This window comes from Amia ocellicauda, chromosome 16 (assembly GCF_036373705.1).
Source record: "Amia ocellicauda isolate fAmiCal2 chromosome 16, fAmiCal2.hap1, whole genome shotgun sequence".
Lineage (NCBI taxonomy): Eukaryota > Metazoa > Chordata > Actinopteri > Amiiformes > Amiidae > Amia > Amia ocellicauda.
The window spans coordinates 18,295,959-18,318,700 of NC_089865.1; the positions used below are offsets into that span (position 1 = coordinate 18,295,959).

The 22,742-nt window shown below is 40.9% G+C and overlaps 1 protein-coding gene across 1 annotated transcript; it reads left to right on the plus strand.

The window, feature by feature from the left end:
* Nucleotides 1–27: 27 nt before the first annotated feature.
* Nucleotides 28–22,122, plus strand: ehhadh (enoyl-CoA, hydratase/3-hydroxyacyl CoA dehydrogenase). Its single transcript, XM_066687597.1, has 7 exons — nt 28–630; nt 1,352–1,455; nt 2,281–2,450; nt 2,607–2,718; nt 5,511–5,615; nt 15,185–15,526; nt 20,180–22,122. Exons 1-7 carry the CDS (start codon nt 557–559, stop codon nt 21,430–21,432), a joined length of 2,160 nt encoding a protein of 719 aa, XP_066543694.1. The 5' UTR covers nt 28–556; the 3' UTR covers nt 21,433–22,122.
* The last annotated feature ends 620 nt before the right edge of the window (nt 22,123–22,742 follow it).

Genomic DNA, 22,742 nt, shown 5'->3' on the forward strand with positions numbered 1-22,742 from the left:
CAGTATTAAGACAGGTGACGTGTATCCGTCACAACATCTGGGTTGCTACACCACTGCTAGGCTGGCCAAAGTCCTGTGTAAATAGTTTGACACTGGCACAGACGCAACACTTGCTGCTGTGGGCATTTTTTTTGTATGTTTGTTTGTCCGTTCCACGTCCTCTGTATACAAAATGATTTACGTAAGCTTTTCGCACAGTTTTGCTTGAGTATTATATATGCACCTTGCAAACAATTTGATGTATAGCACTACGCAGAAAATAAAATCTGAGTAGCACACTGGCGTCTAGGTTATTCAGCATAACATTTATAATGAAAGCTATATATTAACACTTAGCAGTATGAACTCGAAGCACATCGTTGGAGCTATGTAACTTGTTATTTTCTTCAGATACACGAAACCATTGTGCACCAGCCGCTTTTTAGAGGTAAACCCAATATGTTAAATGCGTTTTGAGAGCGAATGAGATTTGCAGAGTACCTGGGTAAAGTTCAGTCCAGAGTTAGTCTCCTCACAGGCTGCACTGTTCACAACTTCACGATTTGTGCCCGAGAAAATGGCAGTTTACACTCGTATCCCTGGCTCTGTCGCCGTAATAACGCTGAAAAACCCGCCTGTCAATGCACTTAGGTAAGGATTGCTTCAAAGTCAAGATAAGAGGGTTATTTAATTTCCAGTAAGTGAACTGGACAGTATATGTTTAATGTTATTTTTGTAAACTTTTGTTCAAGGCATGCAGTGTAAACAATTGCCTGCTGCTAATGTAACTACAAATTCCATAAAGAATTCCTTTGTCAAGATTCCACTACTGTTTGTAAGGAGAGAGGATTTGTTTTAACAGATCGCAACGTGTATGTGTAAATTATGCCAAACAAACAAAAAAAGAAACGGTTATAACCAGATTACAATTTTAAAAGTCTTAAATGGATTTGACCACCCCACAAATATACTGGGCTTCAACATTAACGAGCGAAACACACACTTGAGTGGAATTTGCAAACGGCTTGGCTTCTAAAATAACTACATAAATCTGCCGCCACAACTATTTTATATTTGTTATCATTATTTTTAAAACATAAAGTTGGTCACTTGCCTTATAAGTCTATATGGAAGTATTGTGGTGTGGAGGGGTTCATTTATGAGCCCCATACAGCTAGGCAATCCAAAAAAGTGCAATGCACCAGTAATCAGAAATAAAACCTGTATATGTAGATCAAACAAAATAAAGTATATATTGACTGTATTATATAGAGACCTTGAATTAATGTGTAGGCTCTCAGTGGTTTGTGCAGGGAATTGTTATAAGTCTGTCAAGTCTGTTGACCATTGTTTCTGGTGTTTGTCCCCCCAGCTCAACAGTGCGTCAGGCAATTGTTCAGTCAGTGAGCAGAGCTGGTACTGACCCGGACGTGAAAGCTGTCGTGATTTGTGGGGAGAATGGGAAGTTTTGTGCCGGTACGGTAAGACTTGTGTCTTCACTTGGGGTTTATGTTCATGACCAGAATTACAGCCTAATGTGCCCCAACATACAACGAAGACCACTGAAGTGTATGAACACATATGATGTAACCCCAGCTGTGCCTTATACCTGAACACTGTTGGAAGGTTGCACTTCAGAACTGACCAGGTTTTGCATGAGCACTCTAGTAGGGGCTAGTAAATGATTTCCATATGAAAAACAGGCTTTGCGAAGGAGATTAGAAAGCACAAGGCAGTTATAAAGTGTCACCTACATATTTCACAATACTGAGGAACAGGCCCTGGTAGCAGGTTGAAAGTTTTCTATTTGATTATGCAACTTTTTTTTTTTTTTTTTTAAGTTTGCTTAGTATGGTTTCCAGAAGCCTGCTAAGGTGAAGGACACTCTTTGTGCAGTGCATGCTGACCATTATATCATCCCAGTTTTGAATCTAATGGGTGTGATTTCTTCATGAACACGAATAAAGCCTTGCATAACCGGTAGGGACAAAGCAGTTAGAGATGACAGCAAAGAAAATTAATAATGGTTTGTGTGTTATACTATGTATTCAATGCTACAGGTTTTCTGAGTGTTGTGCTCCAAAAAAAGCAGTAATCACAATTACAATTCAAATGTTGTATGAATTCGTTTTTTAAGTACCTGGGGGTCAGAAACATTGCAGGACCTGGAAAAAGCATTTTAAATCAACACCACAGAATCGAGGAATACGGGAGGTGTCTTGAAACAAATGTGTTCTTACGTAATTTCATTTGACCTAATGAAGTTTGACCTGAGCCTTGCTGTCTTGTGTGTGAGCGCAGGGGCCGATATTCGAGAGTTCTCTGGGCCATTTCGCGGCCCAGCCCTGGTGCCCCTGATCGACGACATAGAAGCCAGCGAGAAGCCTGTGGTGGCAGCCATCGAGGGGGTGGCCCTGGGAGGAGGCTTGGAGCTGGCGCTGGGCTGTCACTACCGCATTGCCCATATCAAGGTCAGGATTTTGCAGAATATTACTCTCTCCAGATAAGACAGCAGTGTACAGAATCCTCATTTTAACAGTCATCGGTTCATTAAGAAATAATTTACAGTAAGTACAGTAGCAGACTCATTCACTGCGACGGCGGTCACTCTGCTCTTGGTGTTGCAGGCTCGGCTGGGGCTTCCTGAGGTCACCCTTGGGCTGCTCCCGGCTGCAGGGGGCACGCAGCGCCTGCCACGGCTCGCTGGGATTCCTGCCGCCCTCGACCTCATCACCACAGGTACCCACTGCAACATGGCTCTGGAGCCTTCTGTTCTAGGTCTCTCACGGCAGAGGGCTATGTGCAGAAATTCAGCTTTGAACCTCTGTAAAATGTTCAACGTGCCATTCATCCTTTGAAACTGGCCTTTAGGTGAAGAGTAAAGAGGGTTTTTTTTGAGTAGCTGTTAGTGTAACGTACATAACAAAATGCACCAGAGGTCAGTGTTGAGACATGTTTGTTGAGAAAACAAACCATTGAGGAACTACTACAGTAAGCTGGGTAACTTTCTGTGCAGTCTGTGATTAGTTCTGTTTAAGGATAACTGTATGTACAGTATATATGGTTATTTGTAACTGGTAAATTAAAATTAGTCCCAATGATCTATATAGTAATGTCCCTTAGGTTGCCTGTGCTGCTCAAGTATCTAATGAAAATATAGGACTTTTTAAGTATGCTATGTGTGATAAGCTCTATGAAAGATAGATAAACAACTAATATTAAGCACCAACAAAAATAATGCCCGTTACAGAATTTATATTAATGTTTTTTTCTTTAAAAATATCATATAACAGCAACATTCCCATTGATGAGTTCAGACATGTTGTCGACACATAAAAGCTAACATAAATGCTTCACAGAAAATGCGCAGAGAATTTATGTAAAGGCACTAAGATTAATACCAAATTAGATACTAAATTGTTCAACATGAATTAACAAAGCAATCTGGAATAACTGCACTTGTTATATCACTGGGATGTATTAATACTTTCTTCATGTTTTTTTTTTGTTTTAATTACCAAAGATTTCTAATCCCCTGGGTTTTTTTTTTTGGTTGTTTGTGAAGATTTCCTCAAATCTTTTCAGAGTTTTTCTCAAGTTCCTCTTTTCTTATAGACAGAAATCCTGCCCCACTTCCAGTTTTCAATCAATCTATTCTGTCTGTGCTGCATATTTTAAGCATTTTTCCACTTGACTGGGTCCTGCTTCTGAAGCCTTTCATTTGGAAAACGGCGACATGTCATCTTGAGTTTCGTGGGATTAACTCATCAGTTATGTCAGGGTAATGGAGGAGGGTAGGCGCCAGGCAGAGGATGAGAATAATATAGAAGCCCGAAGATCTGCCTTGTCTAAGATGCTTTGTTAAAGTCTGGATGATGGAACAAGAGAAATTAAATGGGAGGTTTTGTGGAAGATATTGTATAAATCAAACACAAGCTAGCCACTTTGAAAAGTTGAAAAGAAAAAAAGTTATTTAGACTTTGGTTTGTGCTTGGTTATGGTCAGCAGACATGGAGGGGGTGCATGGTTGTGGACTGATTGGATGAGAATTGCACTCACCTGTCTGCTTTGACAGAGGAGAACATATAGAATATATTCGTTTTTCCCCAATGGACAAGGCACCCCCGATTTGAAAATGAAAGTGGATTACTAATGCAGTGTCAGCGTTTCTATATAATCTGGGATTCAGCTTATTCTGTCCAGAGCCTGATGTTGGCTCGAGCTCATTAGAAATGATCAAGGCATTTGTTTCAGATGAGCTCAGATGGAAATAAAGCTAGAAAAGCCCTGCAGTCTGTCAGTGATTTATTGCCTTTCACAATCACTTAAGCAAATATTGATATAAAGAGAGTGAGGAATGGATGGCACCACTCATGTGTGATCTCCCTGGTGATATTTTAAGTGCCCAGTAGCAGCTTCCCACTGACCCATAGCGGAAATGCCTCTGATAGATTCTTCAGTGTCTGTGGATTCCTCAGGCACTGTTACTAAATGTACAGTTTGTGTGTTTCGTTTCTAATTAGTTACCTATCTGGATAGACAGGGTTTTCTGTTTGTCCTTTGTGTTTTGCAACTCCTTTCACTCTACTTTGCTTCAAACTCTGTCTCTAAGGAACGTAATGCAGACTCCTGGATAAAACCTGCATCTAAGCCCTTCTGGGAATGGAAATTGGGTTGGAGTTTTAAAAATGGATTCCAAGAGTAGATGTTTCAGAAGCTCACATTCCCCTGCGCCTGCCTAGAGAAAGCATCAGATATTGAGATCGGACTGCGTACGGGGCTGAACCCTCTGGAGCTGTGGCCCTATAGTCAGTGTGTCATTAAAATCCTGAAAATGATCTATTGGTCTCCATGCTGCCTGTGCTTTTTGTAGGATGTACATTTTTTCAACACATTCACATTTTGAAGCATTATAAGTTAATCGGAATCTATAAGGATGTGCAGCCAAAAAACCACAGGAGGCTGTAGATTAATTTGAACAACTGTCAAGGGGAGTCTGGGAGAAGTAGTTGGCATTTGTATTTTAATAAGACCCTTGGCATTGTGCAGTTAATTGCCTAACCCTGTCACTGCCACTTTACCAGGACTTGAGCTAAAATGATCCTGACCAGTTGATATTTAATATTCTGTTGGTGTTGTATGACAGGAGATGGAAAGCTGTATAATAAGAGGGTTGTAACTGACACATTAAAGATGGAACGAATTTAAAACCAGTGGAAGGTATATTATTTTCTTTGTTGGAATAACTTACAGTGAGGTATTTGACTCAACGCCCGCTGCCTAGGTTATGTAGGCATCTTGTGCTCCTGGAGAGTCAACACCTGTCTACATACAACACAAATCCTAGCCCCAGATATTAACCAGCTGTGACTGATACTCCTGGAGTGTTTTTAACTAAACTAAAGCAAGAAGCATTGCTAGGGATGTGAAGGGGCAGGTGTGAGTGTTCATAGTGAAGCAGACACAGTGGATATTGGGGAAATCTCAGTTGGTCTCAGCTGTGGAATATGACCGTTTTCCTTTGCTTGCAGGGCGCCACGTGTCTGCCCAAGAGGCACTGAAGCTGGGGATAGTGGACCAAGTGACTGATGGAAACGCCAGAGACGTGGCAGTGGAGTTTGCACGGAAAATAGCAGGTGAGAGGGAGCCTTGTACACTCAGGGAAGAACGGGTGATAATCAGCTTTTGAAGACTGATGCAAGAGAGTAGGGATGGTAAGTTAGCATCGAGCTACTGCAGCAGTCCCCCCTTGTTTTCAAATCATACAGCTGTGTGGTTTAATTGCCCGCTCTCCCATCTCTAAACTGTTGATGTAATGAAGCCAGCTGTGCGCAAATTCATTCACTCAACATCTGGTGTGTTTTTGTGTTTTGTGTCTTCAACAACTTGATCAGTTTACTTTGGATGAACATATTTCCTCATCACAAGAAATTACAATGACTGGGTGATACTTTAAGATGTAAAAGATTAAGAAAGTTAAAAATAATGACTGTTTAACAGGGAACTAATGTAATTGGTGGATCTCCTACAAACCCCATTATCACATTGATATCCACAATGTTGCACATCTAATATACACATTGTCCTTGTGGAACATGTTTTACAGCAGAAATACAAGTGTTGGAAGTTTACTTTTCTAATCCTTTATCATCACTCATAGTTAGTCCATATAACTCAATAACTTCTCGACTGAGGATGTGTGTGCAGGGGAAATTGCTTTTCTTTGGCATCACAGTCCATTAACAGAGCAAACAAAGAGTCTGAGCAGCAACCAGAGCAAAGTTGCAGAAACCATTTATTATTGGGAAGTGCAAATACCAAGAAATAATAAGGATTATTTTAATTCAATCTTCTATGTTGTTAAAAATAATCTAGTTTACATTTCACATTTGTTTAAACATGCTCATTCATGGTATTTCTTCAGTTATAAAAGTATACATAAGCATCACTCAGTTTAGTGCAAGGTTCCTGTGTTCAATATTTTGGAAAGTCATCTAATAAACAGATATTGTATTAAATATAGATGATAGGTGAATCACTTTTAATCAGAGCTACCGAATGCTCCATTGCCAGTCTAATTACCTTGTTTAGATTAAATAACTGCAGTTCTGCACTTTTTCAGAAGGGGGAGACAGAGTCTTTGCAAAGCACAGGAGTGTACCACAGCAAATATACAGATTTCACTTTATTTCAGTTTATTGTTCAAAAGGGTTATTTGTTCTGACTTAAGCAGTAAATGTGGGGTATTTAGTAATGATGGACAAATTAAAGGCTTGGGTCTCATTATTTCACTGAGTGTTTGCCATTATAGGTGTTTTCATGTCTGAATAGCTGCAGGTAAATATAGCGCCTAACCTGACAGCAGTTTATCTTTAAGTGAACTGTATATCAGAGGTCTCATGTCACATCTGTCACTAGGACTTAAAAGATTTTTTGACGGCACTGAGCAAGGCACATTCAGTAACAGACCTAATATAAGTGCCACTGATGTCAAGATCCAAACACTTAGGGGTATTTTAATACAATAGACAGGTTGTCTGAGTAATTCTGTCTTTATACCACTTCATACTGCATCAGTTTTTAGTATGCTTGGATGGTACTTTGACTCCTTGTTGCAGAGTGCAGCAATGAAAGCGGTGCCTCATTACCTTCCTGACTCGAGAGCTGGCGCACAATGCCACTTTCATAGAACAGATGACGGTTCATAATCCCAAGGCAACATCCAACTCTCTGAACAGATGGCAGAATCCGTAACCTACCAGAAGTGTGTAGACCCCAGGTGAGGTTTATTCACTTGGTTATTCCCTCATACTGGAGGTATTAATTTGGTGCCCTGTGGATATTTACTACCAGAGATTATCTCAATATTTTCATTCAGCATCTTTAGTGGCTTGTCTAAACTGGGTAATTTCACTTCACTGTGTAAAAGATCATAATAATAATAAAGGCAATTTGCTGCATATTCTTTTGTTGCCTATTTTATGATTTGATTAATCACTTACATGGAATGTTAGAATGTAAAAAAGTGACTTCATTATAAGTCTTCGCCAGTCTGAAATCTAAACTGAAAGAACATTTTTAACTGAATAATATATAACAAGCTAGAACAAGTTGCTGAATTCTGTCATATCAATGCCCAGGGGTGAAGAGTAGGCATTGGAAGAAAAAAAGGAGGCAGTCAGAGGTGAAACAACAAGCACTATTACTTTACTAATTTGTTTACCACTTTGTAAGAGAGTTATGTTTACAGCTAGAATGCTTAAAATGCAATGGCAAAAGGCAGCACAGTCAAACCGCAAAATAATGCAAAACAGCTCACATAATGTAGATGAATGGTAAACTAAAACTTACTGCATTGAATGATTTAAGTAGAAAGAAAACATCTAAAGGGTGAAATTCACCCTTCTGAAGGAATTCCAGTCCAAAGCTATAAATTAAATACATATTCAAGAATGTGCTGTGTCCAGTAGAAAAACAAAAGGCAATCCTCCCAGCACTAATGTATTTCCCCTCAGGCACTATTTCATGGAAGTTAGTAAAACCAGGGAATCAATAGAAAAGAATGACTTGCTCTTTCAAGTCAAATGAAATCTACCAGGTAATATTTGTTCTGCTATTGTTTTAGTTTGATGGAACATCCAAGTTCAGACCAAGGTCCTGAACTGTAGTGTAATTTGAATAGTGTGGTTTCTTCCATTGCTACTTTTTTAAATAGGGTATTGTTTACTTTCTTTTAAGTTTGTAATAGTAAATGTTTTCTCTAAACAGGCACTTATAAAGAATACATTATTTAGGAGGATTTCTGAGAATCATTCATTATTTGAAAAGTATATGAATAACAGGAAATTAAGTTCAAAAACCTGAATGTTGGTGGATCCTGCCAATAGCAAGACTGCTGATTTAAACTGCTTCTCCAGTCAAGAGGTGAATACTCCTCTCTAGGTACATGGAAGAACCTGGAGTCTGTACGCCTCACAGTATCTGAGCCCAAAGGGAGCTTAGATCCAAAAAGTGAATTAAACCTGAATCAACTCGAGTGGGGAATATTGTATGTGTGCAGGCTGGGGGAGGTGTACAACGGGAGGAAATTGAGTGCATGCAGCTGTCTGAGGGAGAGGCAAGAAAGGACATGCCAGAACAGTCCTCTGGTACTGTGATAAAATAAATGTTTCATATCCTTGTCAGTTGTGATCAACATTCCTCAGCTCTTTTGATGTATTATTCAAGGAATGAAAGGAGATGAACATTTTTAGAATATTAATCATACTTTTTCTTTTTTCATTTGCCTTTTTTAAACATTTAATTTGTATTAATTGCTGAAATGATTTCAGAGTAAGGGCTGCCCAGGATGCTATTTGCTAAAGGGTTGTCACTTATCAGGGGCCTTTTCTTACCCTGTGGGCTCCTTTGAGAAATGCTGGGGGAACAAAATCGCTCAGAACATTTCACGTAAAGATGACTTCACACACTTTCTTAGAAAAAGATGATATGATATTTGTTCTGGAGCTGTTTGTGTGTGTGTGTTTGTGTTAAATTTGAATAGTCATTTCCCCTTGAAAAGTTAAGTGAGGAATACAGCCCCTTGCTGCCTCTGCTTTCCTGTGATTAAGACTTTTACACAGTACGCTTTTAAAAATAGTGTCGAATTCAGTGCTCACTCAGAATTAAAAAGTACACTGTTATCTTTTTTATCTCTTTAAGTGCGACTTGTATTCAATTTCACATCCCAAATCTAAAGACTTACCACACCATTCTTGTAACACAATTATATTTTCGTCATGAACGTTTGATGGACAGAATTTTCTCGGGGGTGGGTAAATAATTGTAAGATCCCTTTATAATTGTATTGCACCATACACAAGTGAGAAGCACCTACTTCTATTTAATTTGCAACATCAAAATGTGTGATAAGTGATGAATTGATGGTAAAAATTAAAAGATTTGGAAGTACCGTCCATCCTTTTTCACAGCACTGCAGATGCTTACATGGGGGAGAGCCCATGTCTCCTCTAATGACCAGCGAAGCCAGAATGGATGTATTCCACCCTTTGTCCTTGGTGTGAGGTTCAGAGTTGTCCTCTCATTCCTGATGAACCTGCTGGCTGATGGTCTATACTGCATTAGTGGCTATAGGAGTAAATAAAACTATTGCCCCACATTTGCATGCAGAGTTGACAGCATCATTTGAGACCAGGTTTATTGCTTTTTATGCATGTAGTTGAGATCAAATAGGTGTTTTAAATGTATTCCAAAATATGAGAAAATAGCTCCAATCTCTACTAAATGAGAATGAAGTGCTGTGAAAGCAATAGTCAGTTCTGAAAATTGCATTTGGTTGTCACTCAAAAGGAGTGATAATGAAGCAAACTTCTGAATTTCTCAGAATATATATGAAAATTAGAATAAATAAACAGGAATACAGGCTTGGAACCTGAGAAGGAATGCATCATGTTAAAAATTGTTATCCTTGGAAAGATTTCAGATTTACTTTGTGTATTTAGCTCAGTATTTGTGTAATTTGTCCTGAATTAAATTCTCCTGCAATTTGATCCCTTAGCTTGGCTTGACTCATTTTGAGTCCCCTCTGACCCTAATGGTTAGCTCTTCAGACTTGAATTTGTGATCCAGACCTTGGGAGTCATACCACTTTGTGAGGGAAGAGGATTTATCTGAGCATTGTAGTCCAGTTGTTATTAATTGATTGATCATCGAGCTTCTCAGAGTCTTGGGCAATCACATAAACAATGCAAATGAGTTCGCTGTAGAGGTGTGATTGATGGAGGTAGTCTGCAGGTTGACAGAACCTGTAGCAGTTTTCTAGAGCTGTGACATCTTTCAGCTTTTGTGTGTGCATTATAACAAATACCGTACATACTTTTATTATTGTTAGTTTTCTTTGTTATGGAACTGGGCTGCGGGTAAATTTAACACTTGTTCACAGGAGTTTACGCAAGCCCTCACACATTTTGCAAGTGTTGATTACAAACAATTAATCTGGTACTTTTTAAGCCACATAAAAAAACACCCACCCACACACAAACCTAGTCATAGTGTATCACTCTGTACAGTAGAGAATGCAGCGAGTGCACCTCCTGCCCGAGTTGTTAAAAGTGACTCAACACAACTTCTGGGAAATGCTGAGTGACATAGATGTTAAGGTTCAACAGGACTATAGGACAGTTCCTCGGCTCAGAGGGTTAAAAGGGCTATTGGTCATGGGAGAACGACTATCATACACTCCCTACACAGAGCCTCTGTCAGGCCTGATTAATGTTAAAATAATTGCCTTTCCCTTTGATCCCAGCTTGCCAGAGAAATTTGCTCTTGGAGAGGGGCCTGGGTAATGGCCCGGCGGCTCAGACAGGAGAGATGCACGGCCCGTTCTGTTCTTGTCCGGCATTAGTCATCTCACTTAATTTTCTGTCCTTTCTGCCCCCTATTGCTCATTAATAACTATGACTACAGGATTCACGGGAGATAACCCTGTCCTGTCAATTTGAGTTTCCCAATCTACACATTAACATGCTGTGTTTATACTGGATTGATGATTTTCTTCTGCTGCTACTGCTGCATTTTGCAAGTAGGTGCCGTCACTTTTTCACTGTTGAGGGAAGTCTTTGTGTGTAAACAAATATGTTGACTCCTCCATTGGATTATACAGTGGCTTTAACTGCTTTAACTTGTGTACAAGAGAAACTGAATAAATATACATTTTAATGTTCGTTCTATGCATGAGCAAAAAACATTCATACATTTCAGAAACAATTTTCTATAAAACGCTGATATGGCAGGGAAAGGCCTGTTTGTTAGAACTGTTACAGGAATCATCAAGGTTCATTGTGAATGCCATCGTAAGTATGTAGATTTTCTTTAACAAATATTTATGTACATGCAGAATGTGCATCTTGCTGTGTATAATAGCAAAAACACCTCAAATGAACAGCTGCAGGTTGTTATTCCATTTGTGGTCACACTAGGCGGTTTTATACTGCATCAGTACACTCTGCCAGGATCAAATGCTGAATGCATTTGATCCGGATCTGTACCATCTCCCTGAGAGGTGCACTTCATCCAATCACTGAGCATTTACACTGCCATTTCTGAGCAGGATCAAATGCTACCTATGCATGTGATCAGGATCAGAAATGGCAGTGTAAATGCGCCTACTGCTCATCTTTGTGTTTTTTGTGTAAAGTAATTTGAACATTTGGGGCCTTCATATTGTTTGTTGTAAACTGGCTGCTTTCCACCTGAACCTTCCAGTCCACAGAAATGCAAATTGTCTGAAAAATTACTCGCCTACCAACATTTAGAGAGAAAAAAAGAAAAAGTGCTGATTTCAGAGAAGCACTATTTTTGGAAGGAATCCATCGTAGCTGCCCCTGGGCAGTCTTTAGTGATGCCTACTGTGTCTCCTCTGTTTCAGTGCTGGGGTAAACTCTGCCTGGCACTATCTCAGTGGAGGTAGCTGACAATGTTGACCTGAATGTAAAAAATAATGGCTGCAAATTCCTAATGAATTGAGTTCTGAATACTGCAGGCATTACAGCTGATGATCTCATATATTTCCTCTGAGCTCTGGGGTTGGTCACATGTGTTAGCCTTGAACACAACCCTGAGCCTAAACCTAAAGTATTTTTTGCCCATAATCATTCAGTGTAACCTTCTTTTAATATACATCACATTTTTGTACATTTGGAACATTCAATGTTTATTTTTTCTTCCAAACATAAGTACTCCTTCCTGGTTTGTGACCAGATGTTCCAATACAGCATTTTGTACATTTTCCTTTCCAGTTCTCCAAAGCGGTCATTTTGCCAGCAACGAGAGAGGGGGAGAGTAAATACAGTTTGATGGCGGATGGAACAGAGATTTGATGAAGCAAAAAGCTAAATCTGCTCTAATGTGGAATTTGCAGTGATGGGAGCCTTCACAGGAGAGATAAGAGCTAATTACCAGCAATGAAAAGCATGCTGGAGAGATTTTCAATAGGATAAAGAGCTAATACCACATAAAAGCTCAGCTTACAGCAGTGACAATTCTGTGGAGATTTTCAAATCTATTTGAAATGGGGGACAGGGAGGTGAGTGCAAAAAAAATTGTTTTCCTCACAGCTAATACCAAACACAACAATAGCATACACCAAGACATCATCTCCACACACGATACTAGAGAAAAGGATCCACACAATTTATTTCCTGCTGAAACAGAACTAATTGGTCTCCTCTCAGGACCATTAGTTTCTTGTGGGACTCCAAATAAATCTGTGGGGAGAAGTAACCCAGAAGTAATAGATGGGCCTGCGTGGAACAGAAGCTTGGGACAGGAGTGCGAAAACAAAACCCTTATGCACAATTTTAGTTTCAGATCCCAGCTGCTTATTTATTGGAAAAAAGAGAGATTGAAAGAGAAGATAATATTTGCAGTTCCTAGTTTGCTAGGCTTCCCGAACACTTTTTGAAGTCAGGTCAGCTGTCTGGAAGCTAGAGCAGGGATTTACGGGACAGAGCTGCTTTAAGATATCGTGTATGATTTGAAAATCACAATGAAAGCAATCTACCTCTCCTTGAAGGTTCAGTCTACGAACAGGACTGAGACTCTTAGCGGGAATTAAAGGGATGGTAAACTCTGGATTGAAGAAGAGAATGGGTTTCGGTCCTAAATGAGGCTTATAGTCTGAAATAAGCTGATGCCCTACCGTTTGCAGATGGCGGCAGCTGAAAGTGAATGATTTTTCACCAGGATTCACTATGCACATTGCACTATCGCTGTTCACAATACAAATCTGTTTGCTGTTGAAAATGCAGATTAGCCGCAGAACATAGTCCAGCATTCATATTCCTGCCTGTTTTATTTTATAGGAGCAACAGCTTTTTAAGTAACATGCCTGTCATTATTCTTGTCATGGGTAAACATCATAACAACGTCTGTGCTTTCACAAGTTTAAATCCGTGTCACTTGTTTTTTTCCAAAATGTATTTTCTTATTACATGACAGTATTCCTGCCTTACAGTATTTTGATGTTGATGTTCCCTATGGGATTGTGGGTCTTGATTGCTATATTACTAGTTCAAGAATGTGGAAGTTCATATGTATGCTTTGTATTTCTGTCCAAAACACACGTAGTAACTGTTGCTCCACACTGACGCTACCTCTTTAAGAGCAGGATGCATGACCCACTTTCTGTCTCACTGAGAGCTGGCTGTGGCTCTGATTCAATAAAGCTGCTATAGATTTTAGTTTAAACAGCCCAGTGTAATCTTGTAAGAAGGGATATAGAGTCAAATGAAGAAACATAAAGGGTCTTTTAACGAGGTTAAGGAAAACATTGATCCACATAATTTTCCATATCCGGCATGCCAATCTTGTCTCGTCCAATGTGTTTACTGAGATTGATGTGCAGACAGGAATCTCGCTGGGTTCCCTTCCTTCTGCTTGTTCAAACCGTGCTCATTTATACACCAGAGTAATGCTATTGCAGGGATGGAAATCTGGTGTCGTAAACTATTAGTCACAGAACATTCTTTAGAAATAATAATACAGTGGTTTGTGATATCTCCAGATACAAACTAGGAATGTAACACTTAAGGGTATCAGATGATTAGTCATGGAAGGTGAATTCATTTCAGAAAACGCATTTGTCTTCATTTAAATTCTGAAGTGTAAAGTATTCTGTGCTATCTGATTTCCTTTTCACTATAGAGTACTGGAAGATGAATCCCTACGAGGGTTATGGGTTTTATGTGTTATACAAATAGCAGAGTTATATGTTAACATTTTGATATATATATTCTATAGCCTATAGTAAAAATAATTTAAAAAAGGTCAATTTCCAAATCCTGCTTTTGGCACAGTGGCAACTTTTCTTCCCCTGAGAGTTTCCTGACACAATCTGACACAATCAAATGTAAATTTGTCTGTTGTGGGTCTGCCAAGTGCTCCCCAGCCCATTCTGCCACTGCTTTCAGTTTATGACCTTAGAGAGCAGACATCATTCATTCAGATCCTTTGAGGTATGTGCTGTCAGTCTGCCTGCTTCTTTTGCACACTGGGATCCAACCAAGGGAACCATCAAGTTGAAATGTAAGATGCAGCTCCCATTGGTGCTGCCCAGTCCCACAGGTGAACAAACGAGAACCAGGGACTTCCGAAAGCTGCCCAAGATCTCCACAAGTGCTGCAACCTGCATTCAGACCTGTCTCCATGCTATAGGCCATCCTGTACTCTTGGCAAAGGCTTTTAATAGTGATTTGTAAATTATATAACTTAGTTTGCAGCAAAAATGTTTCTTAAATAGATTGGAACACATTGTAAAATTGTAAAGAAATACTTGGGAATCTCTCACGGGAAATAATTTTTCATACAGCTGCCAATTTTTGTATTACAGAGTAGTACAAGGAAATGAGGCAGGTGAAGAAACTAAACAAATCACAGCAAAAATAGTTTGACTTCAAATTGGTCTGACTCAGAAACAAATTAAAATAGCTGACCCAGAGAGACTTTTCAGAAAGGCACACATATTGGATAATGAACGATTACACTCGGAAGCAGTGTGTTCTCATACAATAATAGCACTTACTAATAATAATAAATACTATATAAAATGGACCCCAAGCTGACCGCATTATAGTGCTCCAGAAGCTGTTGTATTGAGTCTATGAACTGACGTGACTTCTCTGTTTTGTCCTTGTCATTGTCGTTGCAGGCCAGCCCACCGGTCCTCGCAGGGTGAGCTCCTTGCCAATCCAATGCCCCGCAAACCTGGATTCTCTGCTGGAACAGACACTGGTGAGGATCAGGCAGCGCGCTCGGGGGGCCATAGCACCGGTGGCCTGTGTGCAGGCTGTGCGGGCCGCGTCCACCTTGCCCTTCGCTCAGGGCATGCAGAGGGAACAGGAGCTGATGGCTGCGCTGTTCACCTCCGGACAGGCACGCGCTCTACAGTACCTGCACTTCGCCCAGAGGGCCGTGGGGAAGTGGAGCACCCCCAGTGGAGCACGCTGGGACAACACCAAGCCCAGGCCTGTCCGTAAAGTGGCTGTCATAGGTAAGTGGGAAGTCCTGTTCAAGTCAGCATTTAAATCATTCTACAGAGCTGGATCTAATACACACCTATTTTTCTAGTTAAACTGTACATTTTCTTCTGTAAAAAGGAACAGAATATATATTCACATTTCTGCCCATGTTTTCATTGGGGTTGCTTTTTAAGGCTTTGGTTAATTTCTGATCACCCATTCCACTGTTCTCCAACCACCTCAGTAATCTATATCAGCAGCCTTGCAAGGCCTGCTGACTTTCAATGGACCTGGAGTTCAGCCTGTGCGTTCCTCAGCTCCAGGGATTTAAAGTGAGCACTTTCCCTGCTGAGCCAGCACAGAGATTCCTTCACTTTCAACCTGATTTCCCCACATCCCCCTCCCAGCCCACACAGACAACATCTGTAAGATCCCCCTGCTGGGTTTTGAACTCATGGTACCAGCAAAACATAAAACCCTGAATATGAATTTCAGTGTAATTAGTCTGTCTCATCGCCGTTAAACCAGATTGATGTTCTACTTTTTTTTTTTTCTCAGTTCGCCAAAAGAAGGATTATAAGTGCTAAATGATTGTGCGGAGATGCGCTGAAAGGCTGTCCCCGCTCTTCTGTTTGAGTGACTGGATTTTTCCCGTGGAAGGATTTGAGGGTGGTAGCAAGGGGAGGGGGGAAGGGGTTTGTAGATCTGTGCTGCTTTGCCCGTTGGCGTCCCCCTGTACTGAAGATGAAAGCTCATTCTATTATTAATCCCCTGGAATAAGCCTATGGAGCTCATCAGTTGTGTCTAACGTGGCGCTGGGCTTGACTTGCTCATTGGTTTGTAGGCTGGAAGGGCTGAGAGCGAGGAGATAGAGAGCAGGTGGGATGTGCCATACTGGGGATGAGAGCCATAATAAGATGAGCGCCAGGGGCTGGACACAGAGCTTTCTTGACAATCTCATTCGATATTTCCTTATTTATCTTCTTGTTTGTGCCCTCTAGTGTCACACGTGTACCACCACTTCCCGTCCAAATTCCCAGCGTCTGTTTGTATGATTTTTGAATGCAGCCTCCCTCAACAGTGATTCTAGCCTTTGAGTGACGCCATCGGAAAAATGACCAAAAAGTGAGAACACACTTCATGGCGAAGGCTCTATACTTAGAAGGTGCCCGTTGTGGCATCTTTGAGAGACATAGATGGAGGCCAAGTCAACACCTTGAACTCGTGATTCATCAGACCAGGCCACCTTCTTACATTGCTCCTTGGTCCAGTTCTGATGCTCAGGTGCTTTCAGCAGTGGACAGGGGTCAGCATGGGCACCCTGACTGGTCTGCGGCTACGCAGCCCCATACGCAACAAACTGCGATGCACTGTGTGTTCTGACACCTTTCTATCAGAACCAGCATTAACTTTTTCAGCAATTTGAGCTACAGTAGCTCATCTGTTGGATCGCACCACACGGGCCAGCCTTCGCTCCCCACGTGCATCAATGAGCCTTGGCCGCCTATGACCCTGTCACCGGTTCACCGCTTTTCCTTCCTTGGACCACTTTTGATAGGTACTGACCACTGCAGTCCGGGAACACCGCACAAGAGCTGCAGTTTTGGAGATGCTCTGACCCAGTCGTCTAGCCATCACAATTTGGCCCTTGTCAAAGTCGCTCAGATCCTTATGCTTGCCCATTTTTCCTGCATCAACTTTGAGGACAAAATGTTCTCTTGCTGCCCACCCACTGACAGGTGCCATGATAACGAAATTATCAGTGTTATTCACTTCATCTGTCAGTGGTCATAATGTTATGGATGATTGGTGTATATATATACATTTCCCCATTGTAGTCTATGGTCATTTCACTCCCCAATATAGTCAATGGGCATTCCGTTTTGTCATTCGTTTTAGTCTGTCCTTTATTTTACAGAAACATCTCTTTACGACAAACAAATTGCTATTATGTACGGATTTGTAATGTGTGATATTGTCTGATATTTCATCAACATTGCTGAATGATGTATCCATTGTGATTGTGTGAACATTTACCGTTTCAGAGATCAGTGCTATTTTGAAAATTGATATATTGTGTTTTGATATAAATCAGGAATGTCAAATGTTGTGTTGGGGGTGGGGGGGTATGGGTATGCATTTCTTTGCCCCGGCTCATGCAACTATCTGAAGATTGAGAGGAATATAATTATGGAATAGGCTGATAAGTTCACTGTCAAAGCTTATCATTATTCTTGATAAATTGAGATGATAATTAGGATTTACTAAGTTTCCATTATCCATAATAATAATAAAAAAAAAAAATGTGTGTTGCATCTACCAAAATGTTGATGGTCTTGTTTTGATCAGTAGACTATCTGGTTCCAGAATATGTCATAATTGTCAATATTTTTTGAGATTTTGTATTCCTACTCAGACCAAGTATCCCAAAAATGTGGGGGGGGGGTATGAAAAACAAATATTTCACAGCTGAGAGTCTCCACTTTCATGAGAGTCCAAACACTTGGCAAACAACACAACAGTGAAGAGTACACATGGGATTAAAGAGAAGCACACGGATTTGGTGCCCTTTTAAGGGTACCAGAGGGGTTTGTCAGCTTAAGGGGTTAGATTTTGTTAAACAAAACAATTCCATGAATTTTTTATTTGTTCTATGCTTTAATTTCAGAGTGCATTGAGACGTTAAACTGTGTAAATTTCAATACAAACTGGAAAAATGGAGGCGTTCTAAAACTTTTGACCGGTAGTGTATATCCGATTGCTTTATTTCATTTGATGAAGTCTTACTCATTGATTTGCATGTTCCTTCATTTAATTCAGCAGTGATTGTAAGACTTCAATTTCGTAACAACTAAAGCCATTTAAGGGCTCTTCTATATCACTGGCTTTAGAAACTATCACAAACTGAGGTGAAAGTCATCGGGCCTTTTTCTCTTGTACTTGACTGAACCCAAAATGGTTCTCCTTGAAGCGCCCACTGTTTCTAACGCAGCTCTCAGCGGAATTGCCTCTGTTAGTTTAGAAGTCATCCCTCAAATCAAATTTGAGGCAAACCGCTTTGTTAGGACAAAAGAAACTCAGCAGAGTTGTCCTTCCCTTTTGGCCCCTGAGCCTCGCAAAATAATACAAAAATTGATATTTTTTATGTAGTTTTGAAAAGCATTCCTGTGTCTCTGTGCAGGCTGGAGAAGTCATGTTTTTAAGGTTCACTGCCCTCTGTCGCTGTTTAATCTCGCATCACTGCTCAATGTCTGGAGATGGGAGTGCAATACAGCCCCTTCCGCCTCACAGCGGCTGCTGCAGATTGCTAAAGAAGGCCTGTTTTCCTGTGGCCCCCAGACAAATGTGCGGGAGTGTGTGGCTCTCATCCAAGTGCTTTCTGAGTCCTCAGGAAAACGCTAATGCTAGAGTAGTACATAAGAGCATTTGAGGTAAATTCCTGGGTATTAGTAGTGTGCTAGAGGAAGAGATATGTGATTATTTTGTTGCCGTTCAGTTAAAGAATAATAGCAGCAACGGTTTCCTATCATTATTCCCAGGTTTTTCCATGCATCACAGGTACACAAGTTAACACAAATCAGCTACATACACTTTACATGATCTAATGCAGTCGTGTTGGAGGGCAATAAAAATGACAACCAAAAAAACTGCTTTTTCTGTGTTTATGCTGTTGTTGTCAATATGTATGGTTTTAAGCTACAGTGCTAATCATATAATCATAGTTACACTGCTGTAATGAGAGTATAACAGGGTGCAGATGTATTTTTAAGCCCTTAGTATTAATCTCTGCTTTTCTGAAATATCATGCAGGTCAGATTAAGTGGGACGTATCTCTTTGAAGTTCAAAAATGAAGTCAAAACTTCAGACAAATGGTTTCATACTGTGAATTTAGGAGTGCATGCCTCTGTGTTTAAGAACCAGTAGGAGTCTTAGTAAAATGAATACCACCGGCAATCTGCTTTCATTGCCAGGGATTGGATTTGTATTGTAAATACCCTTGGTATTTGTGGTAAGTGTTATTAATGTGTGAGATTTTCACAGTTTTGGGGCTGGCTTGTCAAATCTGGTCATAACTCCCTGTCCTTGCCTGACCTTCAACAAAACTAAATAGTAGATGTGAAACCATTTTAAAATCAGTCTTTCACCGCTTCAGAAACCTCAGTCAAATTAGTATAAGTCTAGTGGAAAACCTTTTTATATACCTTTTGTCTTTTTATGCGATTTAAATAAAGAATATTTCTGAAGGGAGATGATTGCTAAAAAGCAAAGTTTTAGCTGTGTAAATGTGTTTAAACTCTGGCCTGGCTTCTTTTTCTAGGAAAAAGTAGGTCCGCTCAGTGTAGGCCCTGAATGTTTGATTCCATACACAATCAGGGCAGTTTCCCAGCAGCGCGCACGCTTTCTCTAGCTGCTTGCCTGGCTCCATAGCGGTTGCCACGGCCATAGGGCAGGTGTGAAGTCCACACAACTTCCAGCAGCTTTATCTTCTGAACAAAGAAACACAAACCCTTGCGCGTGACTAAGGCGATCTCATCCATCTTATTAATTAATTTGCATACAAAGTAACATTGTTCACATAATATGCTTATTTTAAGAATTATGGTTCATTTACAGTAGGTGAACACTGACTGTGAGGGATATGCTATGTGAGCTGCTCAGAGTTTCTGTTCTTGTCCCCCTGCAGGCTTGGGGACCATGGGGAGAGGGATCACCGTGTGCCTGGTCAGAGCTGGGATCCCAGTCATTGCTGTGGAGATGGAGGAAAAGCAGCTGGAGGAGGGGAGAAGGGCTGTGCACGGCATGCTGGATCGGGATGCACAGAGACACGGGGCAGATCCAAATTTGAGCCTTGCCAGCTTCACCATCAATCTCCGGGATCTGGGGGATGTTGATCTGGTCATCGAGGCGGTGTTTGAAGATATGGCATTGAAGAAGAAGATCTTCAGGGAGCTGTCCTCAGTATGCAGGCCTGATGCCTTGCTGTGCACCAACACCTCTGGGCTGGACGTGGATGAGATCGCCTCTGTCACCCGCAGGCCAGATCTGGTGCTGGGTATGCATTTCTTTGCCCCGGCTCATATGATGAAGCTGCTGGAAGTTGTGCATGGACTTCACACCTCCCCTGTGGCCGTGGCAACTGCTATGGATCTGGGTAAGAAGCTAGAGAAAGTGGGCGTTCTGGTGGGAAACTGCCCTGGTTTTGTGGGGAACCGAATGCTGATGCCCTACACTGAGCAGGCCTACTTTCTCCTGGAAGAAGGAGCCAGACCAGAGGAGGTGGACCAAGCACTGGAAGAGTTTGGCTTTGCCATGGGTGTCTTCAGGATGGGGGATCTCTCTGGGCTGGATGTGGGATGGAAGATACGAATGGGGCTGGGGCTGACAGGGCCCACACTACCTGCTGGAACCCCTGTGCGCAGTCGAGGAGGCCACAGGTATAGCGCCGTCCCTGATATCCTCTGTGAGAAAGGGCGTATGGGCCAGAAGGCCGGCCGGGGCTGGTACCTGTATGAAAAACAAGGAGGCAGAGTTGCCAGGCCTGACCCTTGGCTTCAGAGCTTCCTGGAGGAGTACAGGAGCCTCCATGGTATCCAGGCACGTCACATTGACCCACAGGAGATCCTGGAGCGCTGCCTCTACTCACTCATCAACGAGGGCTTCCACATCCTGGAGGAGGGCATCGCCGCTGCCCCGCAGGATATCGATGCCATCTATGTGTTTGGCTACAGCTGGCCACGGCACACCGGGGGTCCAATGTTCTACGCCAGCATGGTGGGCCTTCCCCGAGTCCTGGACAAGCTGGAGCACTACCATCAGGCACATCCCGACATCCCCAGGCTGGAGCCCAGCAGCCTGCTGCGGAGGCTGGTCGCCAGCGGGAGCCCCCCACTGCAGCAGTGGAGAGATGTGATCAAAAAGCACAGGAGCCACCTGTGAACGACGCCTCAGAGAGAAGGCCGCCAGGAGGGTGATGACAGGGGCTGAGTCATGCTTCTTTAATTAAGCACAACATACTGTACAGCGCACTGCACTCAGCTCGTCTCACTGCCTTGGATTATGATTCAAGGGCATATTGAGCATATGCTGTACCATAATATATTTGATTAAATCATCTAATGGTAATTACTGCACATGGATCTTCATTTTGAAACATTATGCCAAGTTGAATGCTTGAAATAAATATAACATAGCATAACTTAGTCTTTACTGTACTATTTTCCCAAATAACACAAAATGTTTTTCAGTTTCACTTAGACTAACAGTGAAAGATTACAAATTAATAGAAGTTGTAAATAATATCCTAAAGACCTAACTATTTCCAGATGAATATTGATTGGATAATATCTCAGCCTTTAACTTTACAATGTATTGAAACCAGACTCTTAGGGATATTTCTTAATAAGTAATACTTATTAGAGCCATTTCCTTGTGCCTGATAGCCTTAAAGCAATCTATTTTTGTCATTATTTTTTACTCTGAAATATCATTAGTTTTACGTTATTCTGCTATGGTTTACTTTTGCCCTTTTGTAACCCAACTTTGTAAAACACTTTTGGATACTGTTTCCTGTGAAAGTAGGCCTAATGTATAAAATAAAATAAAATAAAATATTGATTAAATGATTGATCAGTAGACTCTGCTTTTTGAAAAATAGTTGATTTCTATGGTGTGGCAGTCCAATGACTGATTAGAATATAGTCTGTTGATGTCTTAATGATGATGAGGATGATTTAATTAGCAGACAATTAATTTATAGTATTGATCAGCAACTATAACTTCTTTCTCTGAGTGACTTTAGGTTTTCACAATACACATATTTCACAAAACCTTTAAATAAGTGTAAGTAAATACATTATATATATAAGTCCCAATTCAAATAAATTAAATTAATATCAAATACAAAATCAGTTGTGTATGTTTCTGTTCAAGAAAAATAATAGGTACCGTTCTATGTACAGTAGGGTCAGAGCAGTCATAATTACAAACAGAGTAGTAGCTCTAAAGTGATTTTAAGGGCAGGAAGCAGTACAAATCAAATTGGGAATAAACAATAGAAAGGAAAAAGTTAATAGAAAGGGTGTAAAGTTAATATTTAGGAAGTACATTAAAGTTAAAGACCTAAAACATCCACTTATTATTCCTTCATAATGTGAAATCAGCATGGTCAGTAGAGGTGAATTCGGATTAGAGTCCATTCTCTCAGTGTGGACACGTGTTTGGGTGAGCTCCTTGCGGGGCGTCACCCT

Bases quoted from the DNA above. Each gene is read 5' to 3' on its own strand.
- ehhadh (XM_066687597.1), top strand. From the start codon at position 557: ATGGCAGTTTACACTCGTATCCCTGGCTCTGTCGCCGTAATAACGCTG. The intron at 5,616-15,184 runs GTGAGAGGGAGC...TTGTCGTTGCAG, and splicing joins GTTTGCACGGAAAATAGCAG to GCCAGCCCACCGGTCCTCGC. The intron at 15,527-20,179 runs GTAAGTGGGAAG...GTCCCCCTGCAG, and splicing joins CCGTAAAGTGGCTGTCATAG to GCTTGGGGACCATGGGGAGA.